The sequence below is a fragment of the Pseudorca crassidens genome, chromosome 1 (genome assembly GCF_039906515.1).
Source record: "Pseudorca crassidens isolate mPseCra1 chromosome 1, mPseCra1.hap1, whole genome shotgun sequence".
Lineage (NCBI taxonomy): Eukaryota > Metazoa > Chordata > Mammalia > Artiodactyla > Delphinidae > Pseudorca > Pseudorca crassidens.
The window spans coordinates 66339338-66358029 of record NC_090296.1 but is presented as its reverse complement, the minus strand read 5'-3'; the positions used below and the strand labels follow the sequence as shown (position 1 = coordinate 66358029).

The following is an 18692-nucleotide window of genomic DNA, read 5'->3' as shown; positions in this document are numbered from 1 at the left end:
AGACTCCCTGACTTCAGACTATACTACAAAGCTACAGTAATCAAGACAATATGGTACTGGTACAAAAACAGAAATATAGATCAATGGAACAGGATAGAAAGTCCAGATATAAACCCACACACCTATGGTCACCTAATCTATGACAAAGGAGACAAGGATATACAATGGAGAAAAGACAGTCTCCTCAATAAGTGGTGCTGGGAAACCTGGACAGCTACATGTAAAAGAATGAAATTCGAACACTCCCTAACACCATACACAAAAGTAAACTCAAAATGGATTCAAGACCTAAATGTAAGACTGGACACTATAAAACACTTAGGGGAAAACACAGTAAGAACACTCTTTGACATAAATCACAGCAAGATCTTTTTCAGTCCACCTCCTAGAGTAATGGGAATAAAAACAAAAATAAACCAATGAGACCTAATGAAACTTAAAAGCTTTTGCAAAGCAAAGGAAACTACAAACAAGACAAAAAGACAACCCTCAGAATGGGAGAAAATATTTGCAAATGTATCAACTGACAAAGGTTTAATCTCCAAAATATATAAACAGCTCATGCAGCTCAATATTAAAAAAACAAACAACCCAATGGAAAAATGGGCAGAAGACATAAGTAGACATTTCTTCAAAGAAGACATACAGGTAGCCAAGAAGCACATGAAAACGGGCTCAACATCACTTATTATTAGAGAAATGCTAATCAAAACTACAGTGAGGTATCAGCTCACACCAGTTAGGATGGGCATCATCAGAAAATCTACAAACAACAAATGCTGGAGAGAGTATGCAGTAAAGGGAACCTTCTTGCACTGTTGGTGGGAATGTAAATTGATACAACCACCATGGAGAACAGTGTGGAGGTTCCTTAAAAAACTAAAAATAGATTTACCTTATGACCCAGCAATCCCACTCCTGGGCATATACCCTGAGAAAACCATAATTCAAAAAGACACATTCACCCCAATATTCATTGCAGCACTATTTATAGTAGCCAGGTCATGGAAGCAACCTAAATGCCCATTGACAGACAAATGGATAAAGAAGATGTGGTTCATACATACAATTGAATATTACGTAGCCATAAAAAGGAACGAAATTGGGTCATTTGTAGAGACGTGGATAGATCTAGGGACTGTCGTACAGAGTGAAGTAAGTCAGAAAGAGAAATACAAATATCGTATATTAATGCACATATGTGGAGCCTAGAAAAATGGTACAGATGAACCAGTTTGCAGGGCAGAAATAGAGACACTGATGTAGAGGACAAACGTATGGACACCAAGGGGGGAAAGTGGCGGTGGTGTGATGAATTGGGAGATTGGGATTGACATGTATACACTAATATGCATAAAATGGATAACTAATAAGAACCTGCTGTATAAAAAAATAAATTAAATTAAATAATTTTAAAAAGATAAAAATTGCTGTCACCCAGACATTTTCCCGATTTATTACTTTATTCTTTTTCTTTAGAATGTGATGACTGTTTTAAAGTAGAATGACAGAGAAATACTGGATTTATTGAGCACTTGCTATTTAGGGTGGTGGCATGCTAAGCACTGAAGAGACAGTTTGCAGACTGCCTTGTACTATAGGGTTTATGCACGATCGAAGGACACTATGTATGGACAAGAGCCAGTGTGTGACCTAACTCACTTGAGCCAGGATGCTGTCACCCACTGTCTCCCTGTATAGACCCATGCGCAGATCTTACTTATCTACTGTGTTACATGGAATTTGGGAATCTTGAAGCAATTCACCTGGCACAAATGATATTAAGATAAAAGTTTCAGGCCTGAAACAGATCTTTACTCTAGCCAGAAAAATGCCTGTCGTATCTACTGAAGGTTGTTGTGAAGATCGCATAAACCTGTTGTAAGTGAGGATGCTTTGTTCATTTTGACGGAGTTGTGCACACCCCTCGGAGACCCTGAGAACAGGTGGTGTGAGAATCTCAGGTGTTCCTAGAGAGGTTGAATCTCTCCCCACCTACCCTGCCCTAATGATTCACCTGTGACTGTCACCTCCTTGAGGGACTGCTTGTGTCTTTTTGGTGTCGCTCTGACACCCTGCCCTGCACATGCATAATAAGTACTAAACAAATCTGTTAAATGAGCACTTGTAAAAACAGTGTTACAACCATTACAGCAGCAAATTATAGCTAATATTATAAATCATCAAACAATAACTGAGAATGTCTGCAAGGTAAATTATTTCCTTACAGTTTCCAAATCAAAATGGACTCTGGTCACAGAGCTTTCTGGGTATTGTCTGGTATATTTGTGACAAGAAAAACACCTATAGAGGGAAAAAATAGGATAGTTTCTTCTGCTTTCAGGGTGTAATTCATCCCCTTTGGCAAAAAACACAAGGAAAATAAAATGTTAACTCAGATACTAGAAAGGTTAAAATTCCACAGGTTAACATTACTATTTCAAAAGATGAAGACTGTATGACTACACAGGATGTTAATGACTTGACATTACGAAATTTATTAAATTTATTTTTAAAGCAATTTGGTTCCCCCTCTCAAATGCATGAAGCATCTGGGAGTTGGAATAGATCTTCCCCAGGCTGCCAAACAAATTTTTAATGAAACTGGAGTCCTTCAGGGATTGTCCTAAATCCACATAATATTCTTAGGTCTTGGTGTTTGCACTGGGACCTGTATATTAACAGATGTACGTGTGAATAATATACTTATATCCATCCGTCACCTTGGTGACTCCACATCTGTAGGGGCTGCTGCACATCAATTATTCCACCGCAGGAGGTAGAGAGATATTTGGGCCAGCATTGACCTCTTTTTCAATTAGGGCCTCAGAGCAGTGTGTTCTGGAAGTGACATGGTCCCTTTAGACAGAACCTCTGCAAATCCATTTGGCCTAATGTGGTCATGCTAGGGAGTCAGTGTGATTACCTGTGCCAGGTGTGGAGGTAGCATGCAGAAAAGCAAATGAAAATTTGGTCACTAAGAGGCACCATCAACATTCAGGATCTCTCCCATCTATCTAATCCTTGAATAAGATTTTAGCAAGTCTATCAAAAAAAGAATGCCAGCCTTAGTAAAATATATTTACCTTCCACAAAAAAATGCAACTGCTTGTTTGAAAGAAATTGTGATTTGGTTGAGGAGCTAAATTCACTTTCGAATGCTTGGAAATGTTTTTATTATCTGCGGTTTCAGGAAAAAAAATGTTTCCTCAGGAAGAACAAGGGTTTTTGTCTTTACATCTTAGTGCCTTTTTTAAAAAAAGGAAAACAATGTTTTTATAATGCTTATCTTTTTGTTCATGAACTTGGAACATCTTTCTCAAGAGTACATAGTGCTTTCAATTTTTTAAAGCTTCTGATATTATACGTGGTGGTGTGTTGCATATTGTCGTAACCAATAAATCAATGACAAATGTAGCCACTTCATTTTGTTGGGGAGATATATAATTGTGGTGGTGGCTGACCATTTATTTAATTATGTGGTAAGTACCATATGATGAGAGGGTAAAGTTAAATTGATGATTTGGGCTATCTCAGCCAGGGTACAGTTTACATGGCAATTACACCGGGATCATCTAAGTGTAATTGGCAAGTAATTTTGTAAGCGAAGGAACATGACAGCTCATTTACATGGCGTTCAATGAGTAAAATTTGGGGACATTTATCAACCACCTCCAAGTGAAGAGTGATTGCACCAATATAGCCCAAAATACTATAGGCAGCATTTTGAAAGCTTCGTGGAAGGTTTTTGGTACGAATCTTCATTCATTTGCTCCTTGAACATTTATTAGGTGTGTGCTGTGTGCCAGGCACTGTCCTAGGCATTGAAGATACAAGCACAAATGAAAAGTGAAGTTCTACTTTCAACTCATGGGTGGGAAGCAGACCCATCATCAGTAGTTATACAACAGTGTAGTAAGTAGAGGTTCGAGCTCTGCAGTCACTGTGGATGCTGAGGAGGGGAAACCAGGAGGCTGGAAGATGGTCCGGGAAAACTTGCTAGCAAGGGTGACACCTGGGATGAATTTTAAAGGATGAGCAGGGCCGAGCCAGGGGAGGGGAAAAAGGACTTTTCAGGCAGAGGTGCAAGCGAGAGCAGAATCTTAGAGGACCAAGATGACTGATGGGAGCTGGTGCATTTCAAGGCAGACCTGGGACCCAAGAGGCAGCCTTGAGTGGGATCCCAGAGACTCTGTAGGTCATGCTGGAGGCTGGACCTTATCCTGCAACCTGGGGAAGACATCGGAGGCATTTAACAAGAGTTGTTTTGTAGACAGAACATTCTGTGTAATAAAATGTTTTTATTGAGCTATTACAATATGCCAGGCTCTGTTCTACAGGTATCAAGGCATTTCATCCTCACAGCAACCCCATGAGATAGGCACTGACGTATCCCCCTTTTTACCTTTGAAGAAACTGAGTACAAAGAGATTGCCCCGAGCTACACAGGGGGTGATGGAGGAGCCAGGATTTGAACCCAGACTTGCCCAGCTCCAGAGCCCATGCTTGTCCCCAGCACCCACACCATGTCATTAGTCCCCTTGATATAATCAACTGCAGCCTCCTGTTTTTAAGATACGCATTCCCCACCTCCTGTCCCCGCTGCTAGACTGTGAGCTCTATGAGGCCAGGAACTATATTTATCTTGCTCACAGCCGCATCCCTCAAGCTTAGGATGATTGCCTGCACCTTCATAGGCATGCCACAAATAAAGAAAAAAATGTAGTTTTGAGGGGGTCATGACTGGAGGCTGTTGAAGTCAGCCTGGCAAGGGATGATGATGAGGGCCTGAATCTAAGGCAGTGTTAGTCGATACAGAGAGGTGAGGATAGAGAAATAAATTGTCAGGGCTTGGTGATTGACTGGACGTGTGGATTTTGTTGGCATATCCTCACAGTGTTTCTGATCTCCAACTCCTACGCTGGAGAGATGACTTGGCAAAAGAATCCGAAGCTGAGGGAAGCTTGTGCTCCTATTCACAGAGCTCTCAAATTCCTGAGAAGAAACGTTGCGGACTCAGGATGAGAAGTTAGAAGAAACTTCCCTGGAGATAGTTAAAAATAGAATGAACACATCTGCCTGGGATGTGGAGGGACAGAGCTGCCCTAGGGTAGATGAATAGTTAGACGGCCTTTGGGATTTTTCCCGCTTTGAAAATTTTCTGCTTTAGAATAAAAATTCTCCTGAGCCACCTGTGCTTAACGGTGTGGCTTAAAGATAAAATCGAAGTGTCCAAGAAATGGAAAATATTGAGTCCAAATGCCTGGATTGTAGGTAAAGAAACAGAAGCCCAGAAGGGTTAGATGACTTGTCCAAGGGCACACAAAAGGAAGACTCAGATCACTGGTCTCTCAGTCCCCTGCTCTCTGGACTCTCAGAGAGCAGCATCTGTGTTTGGGTGGCCCCCTGTGCTGGGTGGTGGCCCCAAAGCAAAGAGAACCTGGTATCTGTACTTGAGGAGTTCAGAGAGCCTCAACAGTAAGTGCCACAAAGTACCACTTGCTACACAGAACATTTGGAAAATAGAGAAAATGAATTTAAAAAGTCTATAATGATTTTTCTTTAGCCCCACTCATTGCCAAGCACTGCTTCAATGCTTTACAACCATTGTCTCTAATTCTTACAACTTGGAAGTTAGATAGTATTACTTGTCATTTTGTGTTTCAGAAAGCTAAAGCCCTGAGAATTCATTCCATAAGACCAGGCTATGTTAACTCTAAGTCCTACCCTGCACAAGTGGTGTTAACATTTTGTTGCATTTCCCTATAGTCTTTTTCTACACACTGGGACTATCCATTTACACAGTTACAGTTTAATCATGGATACAATTTGAACTTTCATTTTTTGGCTTGTAATGTGTTCTACCTATTTTTCATGTGATTTCATAGTCTTCATTTTAATGGCTGTATAATGTCTTATCAAGTTTTTCGGAGGTTCTTAAACAAAAATATTTACTCATGAAAATCTTTGCATTTTTGGCACATGTGGCATTTGGAAGGTATATTTTCTATTTTGAGGACCATCTGACCATCCTCTATGGATGGCATTGGGCAGAGCAGGAGAGAAACTGCCAGGCTGTGCACAGCGGATCATGACTTTCTTCCCCACCAAGAACCCCTCTGGGAATGCAGGATGGTTCTGGGCACAGCTCAGATGGAGCCCGGGTGGAGACAGCCTAAGGCAGATAGCAGGTGACTTTTCAAGCCTCTGCTTTTCTGACTGAACACACGTTCCTCCTCCTGCCCTTGTGAAAAAGCAAGTTTTCATTTTCTTAGGGTAGTAAAAATCTTTTGTGTGAAGAAAATGTGTCATCAAGTGTCTTATTCATCAGCATATATAGCATCTCTTTAAAATGACAGTGGGAGTAAAAGTTCATCAGTTCAATATGTCTTTCACATTTGGAGACTCCTGACTAATAAACCTCTGGTATTTATCATCAGAACAGCCAAAGAACTAAAATCTGACACATGCTGTTCTCACGCACTGAGAAAAACTTAAAAAGACAGAAGATTTTCTCCATTTTTCCTTCTTCCATTCATTTAGAAGAAAAAACATACCTTTTTTTAATTTAAAAAAAATATGAGCATACAGAAACATCTGGCCTCCATTACCATAGCAGCCTCCTAAACGGCCTCCTTGTCTGCCCGTCTAAAGTCAACTCTGTATAAAAGCCAGAAAGATGTTTCTAGAACACAGAACTGTACTGGTCACCCTCCCGTGTTGTTGACCTCTTCTTCCATGACTCTTATGGCTCTTGGAGTAAAATGCCATGTGTAGCTGCAGCTCCCACATCCCCTGCTTCCACCTTGTCCCAGCCATACCAAGCTGCTTCTGGCTCCTCTATTCCTGCTGCAGTAAAGCGTGTCTCCAGCCCCACATGCAAATCAATCCTTTCTTCCCAAGCTCCGTGCCAGCCTCTGCAGAACCTGGTTCCCAGCTTGAGCTCCCACAGCACCTATCTACCACTATCACACTCATAAGGAATATAGCCTACAATCTTATTTTTACTTGGCCTGCATGATACTTTAATTAAAAAAAGTTAAATCTCATTGGGCATGCATATCACTGTTCAGTTTAAGGCCCTGCCACTCTCTGTTATACATCAAACCCCAATTACATATTTATTCTGTGCTGGGTCATATAAGGCTACTTGCTTTTGATCTGTTTTACCCAACAGACTATAAGTGGTGTGTGCTGGAATTGGGTATTGTTAATTTTTGTGTCTATAGGCCTGGCAGAGACTGCTCAATAAATACCTGTTGTATTAATTTATGCTTTTTTTAAAAGCATATATTATGTCGGGAGAGATGCAGTAACTCTTTTTGGCCTCTCTGTTCACAAACATTATAAAATTCATGGACCTCAGTGGACCTGGCAGACACTAACAGTATTCCATGGGGATGGCAGAAAGTCTATGTTCATGATGTGATTCTGCTAAAACCTAGACATTTTGGATCTTTAAGCTTCTGAATATGATTATGGTCTTTCCCACTATTTCCTGTACCAGGAGATTCATATCAATTCTTATGATCCCTCATGAGTAGCTATCTTCATGTTTGTCATAGTTTTGTGCATCAAGGTGTACATTTCCTTGGTTTCATTTCATATCCACATGATCTCCATACTTCCATCAAACTGGGATCTTCAGAAATTTGAATGGAATAGGATAAGATGTAGATTTTTATCTACTTAGTAAGGTGTGATCATGATTAAAGTACAATCAGTGTGCTTACCTGAATTTGGATCCTGACAAGGAGTAATGTACCCATATCTATAGATGCTGGTGAGGCTAGGAATACCCATTGGTCAACCTGTGAAGCATCATCTTTTTGATAATCTAGTCCTTTGTCTCAGCCACTGTATTTTTCATTTCCTTAGTTATTCTCATCTAGATGTTCAGTTTCATGCTGCTGTAAAGACACGAAAAAGATGGGGTGTCTCACAGGTCCCAGGTTACTCATATTTATGGAATTTCACATAATCGTCAATGATGTAGGTCTGTGGTACCTGTCTATGGCCATGTTGTTGCTGTAAATTAAATCTGCAGAGAATGCCCTGCATTTTCAGGGAGTGCTATGGATGTTGCAAAGGGACTATATACCATAAGGCATTGCTGAGGAAACATGTTAGTAGCACAAGAATGGAGATGTGTCCAGGTATCAAGTTCAAAAAAAAAGAAAAGAAAAGAAAAAACTCTTTCGCCTAAGCTTCCTTCCTTAGGGAAGAAGTGGGGGCAGAATGGGGAGAGTTTATTACAGAATCCTTTAGCAGCCAGAAATTTCATTGACAATGTTGTTAATGTGCCTGCTTGCCTGCCTTCTCAGAGGCCCATTGTGAATTCCTTACTTGATATTATTAATGGTTAATGGATACATCTGAAAATTAAGCAATATTGTACCATTTGGGTAATAGCTATATTAAATGGTTCTTTCCTATAGCATAAAGCTTATCTTTTTTTAATAATGAATACTTCATCTTTTCCAATGTCCTAATCAAATGCTTCCACATTATCTTGAGGCAGAACCAGATCCAGCTGCATCTATTCTATGCTATTGGCTTCAATTATGTCAAATTGTCCAACCTACCCACAGGTCCTAAGGTTCTCTTTTGCTGAGACATAGGCCTGATGCACGTCTTTGGAAGCTCATGATTACCAACTATTCAGCACTAGTCTGTTGTAAGTAAACAGAGAATACTAGGCTAATTTTACAGTTATGAGGAAATCTCTAGAATAGATTTCTTCCTCAATGTTGGCATTCTCGGGTTGATCTCAAGTATTTTTCTTTTCCATGTCCCTTCTCCCTGAAACACAAACATGTACCTCAATCTGCATGGCATTCCTTCAGAGGTGATGATTTCCACTGCAGTGGCAAAAAGTAAATTACAGTCGTGTTTTGGCTATAAATAATAATTATTTAATTTTTAATAGCTATTATATCGTTTGGATTGACCAGAAGCATCAGGCTTCTGATATATTGTCATACTTTATTTTATTCAACCAAATACCTGCAGCTGAAAGAGGGCAATACAAGAAATAGTGAACAACCCTTGGGGAAACCAGCAAGTCTCTTTCTGCCATATTATGCTGAAACTTTACTGTTCTTATGCTTCTAGTAAGATGAAATGATTCATCATTTTGGAGTCATTTTTTTTAGTCAAGATTCTTATCTTTATACTTCAAGTTCTGATCTGCCTGTCCCTATCTCCTTCATTTTCAGCTTATTTTGACTGTTGTGCTTTTTCTTTTGAGCTTTAAAAGACCCCTTTTTTCCACTAAGAAAAAGACTCACCAATGAACATCCAAGGTGATGGAGGATGCCCTTTGATGTGCAGGGGCCATGCCTTATACCCCTTAAATTGCTATTACCCTGTCCAGTGTACAGAATAGGCATAATACATGGTTTCTGAATGAATGAATGAGTGAAAGACTGGAAAAATTAATATCTAATTTCATAAGTTATGGTTGTTTAACCTCTTTCATCCAAATTACATTCCAACTGAGACTATCATCTCGAATTTCTGTCAAATATTCTTAATACTAAGTTCAGTGTGTAGTACATGCAGCCATTGCTCAGTGAGTGTTTAGAGAGAGCAAAGTATATTGTATACTTTGGAGCCCTATTACGGAGAAGCCGAAATGTGGAACGTAGTCTTTCAAAATCCATACTTTTTCAAATTAGTCAAGTCGAGGAATGGATTTTCACCCTGAAGACTAACCATTGATTCAACAGATTGGTCACTATGATTACTCTCCATTGGACCTCCTGTGTTTGGAACACCTTATAACATTCCAGAGACGGAAAAATCTTTGGAAAACCATCTGTGTTTCTTGAAATATTTAAATGGAAACCTTCCCCTTGAGAGAGTCCTATTGATCCAGTTCAGCAGATATCCACTATTCCTGCAAACATTTATTGAACACCTCGTATGTGACATGAGTTGGAAATAAATGTGAAGCTGGCGATTCTTTCAATTGTAGTTCTTTCTTGCTTATAGTTTGGTAGGCAAGTATAGGAATAAAGCAGAATTCAGTATGATAAATTCTACAATAGAAGCAGGTATAAGGAGCAGAGGAAGCCGAGAGAGGGGAGTAATTAATTCTGTGTAAGGCATTAGGGAAGGCTTCCTGAAAGAAATGGCTCTGAGTTGCAATTCATCCATAACGGTCTTTGTCTTTTGGATGACTATCATGAGCGAAAAATGCCCCTGATGTACTCGACATATTCATTTATAACTCAATGTCATATTGTAAGGAATAAACTTAAAATTCAAACATTTGAAAACCATTGGACTCCTCACTACAGCACCTGAATCCACCTCAAAATCCTGTGGTTTGTGTGATATCTGAGAAACAGCTGAATCAAACCCCACTATATTAATGGATTTATATATGTGCACATAAGGCTAATATAATTTATGTTGCCAATTTTCTTATGGTTTCATAAATAGTGCTATCAGTAACATTTCTAAAAAGTGACGAAATGAGCTCATATGTGCTGGTAGAAATTCAGTATATTTTATAGAACACTGCTACTCTTGATATAGCCCACGGGATGTGACTTTTCATAAAAACCTAATGAATTTCTAGATTTGTCAGCTGTTTCCAAACAGATGCACTCTGCTAACCTAATGGAAACATTCTGAGCCCAGATCCCAAATATCAATAGCTTTTAGTATTGCCAATTAGTTTGTCTATTGAGTAAATTGGACTGTGTGGCTCTTGATAAAAAGTAGCAAGTCATTTTGTATGGATGTTTTAACTGCCTTGCCAGGCTTTGATGCTCGTATCTTTCCTTGCAGAGTTTTAAGTTGAATGTAGACAGTCATTGTGCTCTCAAGGAAGCTGTGGAGGAGGAAGGACTCCAACTTCTCGAGCTTATTGCATCTCACAAAGCAGGTAAATCCTCCTGAAATATTGCAAGTCTTTATGTCTCCAGACTATTAAGAATGAAGAAGCATTGCTGTAAATTACTGCATATATTCACTTCCTTATGTATTATTAATATTTACATTATCAGATTGACCTTCAAGATTTATAAATGTTTCATATACTGCACACAATGCTGTGATACTTGTAAGATGAAATACTGCCTCCAAATGGTCTGTTCATTTGGGGCTTGGTGTTCGCCTGAGTTTCAATTGAAATCACATTCCTGAAAACTTCACTGACATGCTTTTTGATGTAGGTGCTCTGGAAATAACATTAAGATAATGAAGGAGAATTGTGCCTATAGTTATAATGCATATGCATTCAGGTACTTATAGATATCATTACAGATATAAGGCAGGCAGTCTAGAGATACCTGATTATTTCCCTGCCAATTCACACACATGAACGTTTTGCATGTTCTTTGCTGGTCATTGCATTAGCAGAGTTTTGGCCTTAGACCAATTCTTACTCCAGTATTAATGTATTTATGAGGAACAGATTATAAATAAGAAATAGTTTTGTCATTTGGTTATACTTATCCTGGTAGTAAAAGACCATAAGACAGGATGAATTACAGTTTGGCACTTGTTTTGAGCTTACCACAGCTAAATAAGAAAAGAGCAGCATTAATCTGATGTGGTAACACTAAAGACTGCTGTCTTAAATCTGGCCCATTTACTATAGTTCGGGTTGAATTAACTTTACCTATTTCCATACATTTTCTGATCATTATAAAGTCTCCACACAGATACACACAGGGCCTTTTATTTGGAATGTGAAGCTGTGGTGTTAATAATTTTTATGTATCGTGATTTTTTGTTCCATATACATTTCTTTAGTCAATATATTAAATCTAAGTCGATTCCAAACCATGCATCTACGTGGTCATCCCATTTTTGTGTCCTTACGCCTTCTGTCAAGTCAGAAATCCCCAACCTCTGTTCTGAGTGGCAGGTGATGGTAATGGTTGCTTAAAATTATGTTTATTGTTAGAAATATCCATCTAATTTGCTAAATGAAAAACAATAATGGGTAAAAGTGCAGTTGAGTTCGTAACTTGTGCTTTCCCCTCCTTTTGGAGAAGGACTAAAGGACATGCTGCGGATGATAGCAAGTCAATGGAAGGAGCTACAGAGGCAAATCAAACGGCAACACAGCTGGATTCTCAGGGCTCTGGATACCATCAAAGCTGCGATTCTGGCTACTGATGTGTCTGTGGAGGGTGAGGAAGGGACGGGAAGCCCCAAGGTAAGTGGCTTGAAGTTTGTCTTATTTCCTCTTACTTCTGTCTTCTTTTGAACTAGGCACCACTGAAGTTTTCTTTCTACTCCTAAGGCTTTTCGTTTTTACTGGGTAAACTTTATATATCTCTCTCTGTATAGGTATGTATAAACAAAATGAAATGGTTAAGTTTAAAACAATAAAAAAGCCTACAACTTTCAAGTTTTCCAGGAAGGGGTCTTTTTGTGAAAAGTGGCAGAGTAGGAGGGGGAAAGTACTTTAGGGGTAGGAGAAAGGGGGACATAAAACATTTAGTAAACAAAACATAAAGCATCTTTAACATGAATAATCCGAATGGTTTTAAATTGTTTTGTTGCAACTATAAATCACTATAATCAGTGCAATCACTCAGCTCTGACATCCATTAGCCGCTTGGTTACAGCAAATTAACAAAGAAGAGAGAAAGTGATTCATTATCTCATTCCTGTTAATGACTATCAGATGCATTGCTTAATTAGGGGATGGTCATTGTAGTGAGAAGAAGGTCATATGCTTTGCTAAAAATCTTTTTGCTCTGAGTGTAAGTTCTCCACAATGGTGCATGCACCGAATACAAGTACTTTAAGAATGAATATTGACATGTTTTGGTTATCTGCTTTAGATTTACAAAATAATCCGTAAAGCGTATGCAGTTACATTTTAAATGAGGCACCTTCTGATACAGTGCACCACTGTTCTAAAGGTATCTTTGGGCTCATGATGTAGAAGATAATGGACTCATGAAGTAGAAGATAATTTTATTAATTTGATATTTTCTTGCAATCTCTCTTTTCTTTTGTATTTGTTCTTTTGTGAAAGTTGATGCAGAAAACCAGTCTCATAATAGACTAAGCATGGAAACATACTGTAACATGGGGGGAACAGATTTAAGAGTTCATGGCTTCTATTCCTGGCATGGACAAAGTAATTAAATCATCATCAAGTCACATTTATTCAGTCCCCATGTGGATTGGCATTGGGCTAAATGTATACAGAGCGAGTTAAACAAACCCTCTGCCCTCTGAGCCTCACATTCTCAAGTGCAGGCAAGGAGAAACCCAATCTGCCCTGCAGTGGTGAGGCCACGCAGCCAGTGAAAAACTTAGGTGGTTTATAGCTTTGGAATCTCGAACAACAACCTTGAACTTATTTGTTGGAAACAGAGGATGGAATGATGAGCTCAGTTCCCTTTAAAGAAGGTTCCATGGAGGAGGTCACATTTCAGAAAATACTTGAAGGAAGGAAGAGAGGTGGCTTGGCACATGCACACATATTTTAGGAAGTGACGTGATGAAAGGATCAAAGCTGGAACTAATCATAGGGAATGGAGAGTGTCTTCAGCAGACTTCTCAGGGCAGAAGTGGAGCCCTTTCGAGGAGCAGACTGCAGGAAGAAGTTGATTGGGCTAATACTTTGGCTGGGATAGGGGGCAGTGATGATGAGAAAGGACACGACTAAAAACTTTGTTGTGTTTTATTTATTTAACAAAAATAAACTGAGTGCTTACTTTTTAAAAGCTATCCTGTATTGGATGCATTCCACATGCCAGACACTGTTCTACAGTACTTCTGTGTATTCTCTCATTTAATTCTCACAACAAACTATTTAAACCTTATAAATAAGGCAGTCCTATTCTAATTTCCAATGGAAAAAATGGAGGCACAGAGAAGTTAAGTAACTGGCTTAAGGTCACACAGGTAGTAGGTAGCAGAGCTAGGATTTGAATCTGAGCCCTTTGGCCCCCGAGCCCATTTTCAACACCACCTAGAGCACTGCCTGTTACTGGCACTGCTCAAGGTGGGGCATGGTGGTGGACAATCAGCCTCAGTACCTGTCTCACGGAGCTTGTGGTGAAGTGGGGTGACAGACTTAAATCTAACAACCATGCTTTTAGAAACCATGATGGGCTGTGAAAGAAAAGAAAAGGAAGCAACCAGAGGTTGGACTGGGAGAAGCGATTTAGATCAGGGCATCAGGGAGCGCTTCTTTGAGGAAGTGGCATTCTGTGAGCAGGCTGTGCAGCTAGAGGGGAGGTGGGGAGTGTGCAAGGGAGGCTGAGTGGCTGTGGGCACAAAGGGGAGGGTTTGGGAGTGAGCAGGGAAACGACAGCATTGATTCGCAGCCTAAAAACCTGTCCTTGGCTTTGGTGTGGAGCGTGGGTGGGTGAGTGCGGTGAGTCTGGGTGAGGGTGGGGAGGCACCAAAGTGGAGCTGCAGAGATGGTGCAATCACCTGCGTTAATAGAAGACCTGTGTTGAAAACGAGTGGCTCTATTCACCAGGGCCAGTTTGAACTGGACACTTTTAAATGAGCTCATTTTGTCGGGAGATGCTGAGATGAAGTAAAGAGGATAACTGAGCCAAATGGGGAGAAAGTATTATTAAATGAGAGGCAATGTCAACATTTCTCAAAAAGAGGACCACCTTCCCCAGGCCCCGCCTCAAATGAGTCAGTCTCCTGGGAAGGGCCCCAGAATCTGCATTCCACAAGCTCCCAGAAAACCGGCTGTCATAGGCTCTAAGAAGGCCCTTTTCCTACGGTGCTATACGATCCTCACATAACGGGGATCCTCACACAATGTGAAAGAATGTCCTGTTGTTACTTACAATACCAAATAATTGGTATCAACCAAAATGTTTAAAACAGGGGCTGTTTAATTAAATTATGCTACATCTTATCCTAATGAAAGGTTACATAACCATTAAAAATAATGTTTTAGAAGAGAATTTTTAAACATTGGAAGAGACCTATAAGATGCAATTTTATATTTTAAAATGTCTTTGAATTTTCTAAGTCTCTACAATGAGTTAGAATTATTTTAACCAGAAAAATAAAGAATATATGTAAAATGCAAGAATTACAAAGTGATTTAAAAGGTAGAATATATGCCATTGATCTGAAGGGACTTGAGATGTGAATTTAGATATTAGGAGGAAAAATAGATACATCTGATTCTTAATGATTTGGGTGTCTCAGTTCTAAACAAAACAAAACAACAACAGCAACGAAAACCCTCTCTATTTGAATCATCTACCAAGTGAAAATGTCTTTCTTGAGTCACATCAGTCTACAAAGAATAGCATAAGTAGTTTTTCTGGTTAATAGTATTACTATTCCAAAGCATTTTCATGTCACGCTATGTGCACAGTGTGGTGCATCTAAAAGCGGCTACGAGGAGAGGCTTCTGTGGGCGTCTACAGATGTAGAACCTGAGGGAGGTGTGAGAGTCTAAGACTTGGATGTGACAGAGCTGGCCACACCCCAGGCCTTTGCCTCCCAGCTAGTTCTCTCTTCCCCAGTTTGGGTTGAATTTTCTTAGGACAGATGAACTCATCCATGGTCAAGGGTGAAGGTGAAATCAACTTAAGACAAAGAAAATATATTTCTAAATTTAAGCTTAGGAAACTGAGGAGAAATCAGAATGGTCATTCCTTCTGTTTGCTTAATGTTTATGAACTGCCTTCCTTAGTCCCTTGGGCAAGCACAAGGAATAACAGGAGGGGCTCAGACTATGAAGTCAGACTGTCTGAGCTCAACTCCTGACACTTAACTAGCAATGACTTAACTTCTCTGTGCCTCAGCTCCCTCATTTGTATGACGGAGGCAATGCTAACATCCACCTCAAGGAACTGTGATGCAGATTAAGGGGTGCCTGGCATATAGTAAGTCTGAGATGAGGGTAAATGTGCAAGAATTCATACTCTAGTGGTGGAGACAACAGACAAATAATTCTAATAGAATCTGACAAATACTCTAGTAGAGGTAGGTACAAAGTTCTATGAGCACAAGGAGAAGGAAATAACTACCCCCAAGTGGGAGTATCAAGGAGAGACTTGCAGGGGGGTTGATGTTCTAAATGGAGGGTGGAGGGAAGGATTTCTGCCTGGGTGAAGTTGATGGGCACAGAGAACAGACCTGGGATCTTCTGGGCCACGATTAGGCCAGCTTGCCGCAATCTACCCAAGGCTCACGATGTGACAAAAAATGACCCTTAATGATCAGTGATGTGAGCAGTAATTCCTCGTATGTCTCTAACTGACACTATCCAAGCCGACTGAGGTCCCTAAACAGAATGTATCTAATCTGTCCTGTTTAAACAGAAATTTTTCTTTCCATATTGCACCAAATAGAGCAAGCTTAAACCCTGGAGTTCACCAAGACTGAAAGCTGGATTCAACTTTTTATCTATCATGTCGGCCCTCTTTCTGTGACGTGACCTTGAGCAGGTCATGTACGAACTGTGCCATGAAATGCATCTCCTAGCACAGCAGTTATGATCATCTATTTCATCTTAGTCCTAAAAGAGGAACTAAAATTAAAACATAATAAAAAAAATAACTCCAGAATTCATCTTAGGTTTACTTCAGAAGCTACTGGGAACTTGAGAAGCATAATAGAAAATCTAAGGAATATATCTAGGGGGTATTTTTCTTTTTTACCTTGTTTGAGAGACTGCAGAAAATGACTTGGTCTTAGAAATCTCGTAAAGAAGGAGGTTAGGAGGAAATTCAAAGACTCTGGGAAACTTCTCCCCCAGGACTCGGCAGCATACCTTATTTGTTGTATTTCATTTTAAAAAAAGTGTTTTCCCAGGATTGTGAGATCTTTTATACATGGAAATAGAAAACAAAATTCACCAATTCTAGAAATAGAGCTTTGGCATGCATATCCAAGAATTGAAAGTATGCTTGTAATTATATATTTTATTTTAAGATAGATTGATGAAAGTTTATCACCTTAAACTAGGCTTTTTCAGTATGTTAAACTTATGAATGGTGTATAGCTGGAGGGATTTCAAAACACAGTGAATATCTAACTCCTAACAAAGGGTGCATTCTTTTTTTGACCTCTCAAGGCAAAAAACAAAAATCCTGAAAGGAAAGAAGCATTCTTAAATTTTGCACATTGCCTCCTTTAAACTGTACTTATCCTCTGTTTTTACTTTTTACCTATAGAGCTTGCCATCATTACAGATGTCTTAGAATCAAGGCCAGGATTTCCCCACATGACATCTCGAACTTTGCATCATAGAAAGCACATAACAATGGTTCTTTTGTCCTCTTTAAGGAAATATATACATTTCCAAAATAAAGAATATTTGAAGACTTTATTGTAAATTCAGAGAACTTTATAGCTACTAGAAGGGTGACCTAGCCTGGGTTCCAACCAAGATCTTCACTTCCTTAGTGAAAGGAGATAGAGGGTTTAGCTGCTTTGAACTCTAGGGTTGTGCTTATTTTATCTGGCTTCTTTGAGGTTCTTAGATTGAAGTTGTCATCCCTTTGGAAATGGATATCAGACTGTGAAGGTCATCAATGTTATCTATTCAACAATAGCACAAGAACAACTGATTCACTTTGTTATAAAGCAGAAACTAACACACCATTGTAAAGCAATTATACTCCAATAAAGATGTTTTAAAAAAAAAAAGAACAAGGTTAAGGACATTTCTTAAATGTTTGCTCAGGTCTACGAATGACAGTTTCAGATATTGGCTGAGAAGGGACGTTTGTGGGTACTCTAACTTGGGTATGTCACTGACCACCTAGCCTTTCACTGAATGTCAAGAGTGGGCAAGTCTAATACTAACACATATTTTCTGTTTGTTTACCAGACACCCAAGTCTTAACCTAGTATTTATGCTAATGAGTTATGGGTAACTTTCTTTAACTGAAGGGAGAGAAAGAGGCTGATTTAGGGAGGACTTTATATGATAATTTTCTCTGTGTTATATAGTATCTCTTGGGTAACAGTGCAGCTGGATATTATTATCCTGGAACGGAATTTGATCCTGATTCTTCCAAAGCATTGGTGAGACAAAGCATTGTCTCTGCATTCTTTTCTTTTCTGGCTCAAATGCTTTTGTAGTTGCATGCTGTTTAATATAGGATCTTCAGAAACAGCTTTAAGATATTGAATGGGAATTGCATTTATATATGGTTAGTCCCACATACACTTGGCACTGACATATATAAAGAATTACTTAAGATACTTTTCTCTTTTCCTCATGCAAAAAAAAGGAGCACAGGTATATGTTGTCAAAGGAACCAGACATGATATCATAAGCTTAAACTGGGCCTAAAGTAGTAGAAACAAAGACAACAGGCAAAGGCCTGGCCATTATTTATTGAGTGCTGACAGAGGGGCTCTGCCCAGTGCCAGGTCAGACATGAGGGAAGACACGCTTTTCTGCTCAGTGGGCTTATCGTCTCAGTGTAAGCACACAGTGTAACATCTTGTCTAATGTAGATTGGGCTATCTTAGATCTAGAATAATAGATCACCTAAGATTTAGATCATCTTAATTAGGATGTTGGCATATTGAAATGGAATGGAGTTCTTGATGCAAGCAAATGAGTAGTAAATGCATTACCAATTCCACCTCTTCCTTGCAGAATTCTTCCTAAAAGCCAGTATCCAGTTCCTTTCCTGCTAAACTATATAAACAGTACTGAAATGCAGTACCTAAGGAGAGCTCTTTCTTCTACTGTGGATTCTTCAGTA

At 39.3% G+C, this 18692-nt stretch overlaps 1 protein-coding gene across 9 annotated transcripts in view; it reads left to right on the top strand.

The window, feature by feature from the left end:
• AKAP6 (A-kinase anchoring protein 6) overlaps window positions 1-18692 on the top strand; it is a 594710-nt gene that overhangs the window by 359134 nt on the left and 216884 nt on the right. For 8 of the 9 annotated variants that reach the window (XM_067737971.1, XM_067737915.1, XM_067737937.1 and 5 more), the window contains 2 exons: window positions 10801-10897; window positions 12012-12178. In XM_067737971.1, the coding sequence (XP_067594072.1) occupies window positions 10801-10897; window positions 12012-12178 (264 nt within the window). The remainder of the gene's footprint in view (window positions 1-10800; window positions 10898-12011; window positions 12179-18692) is intronic. The other variant, XM_067737963.1, reaches the window with a different exon arrangement.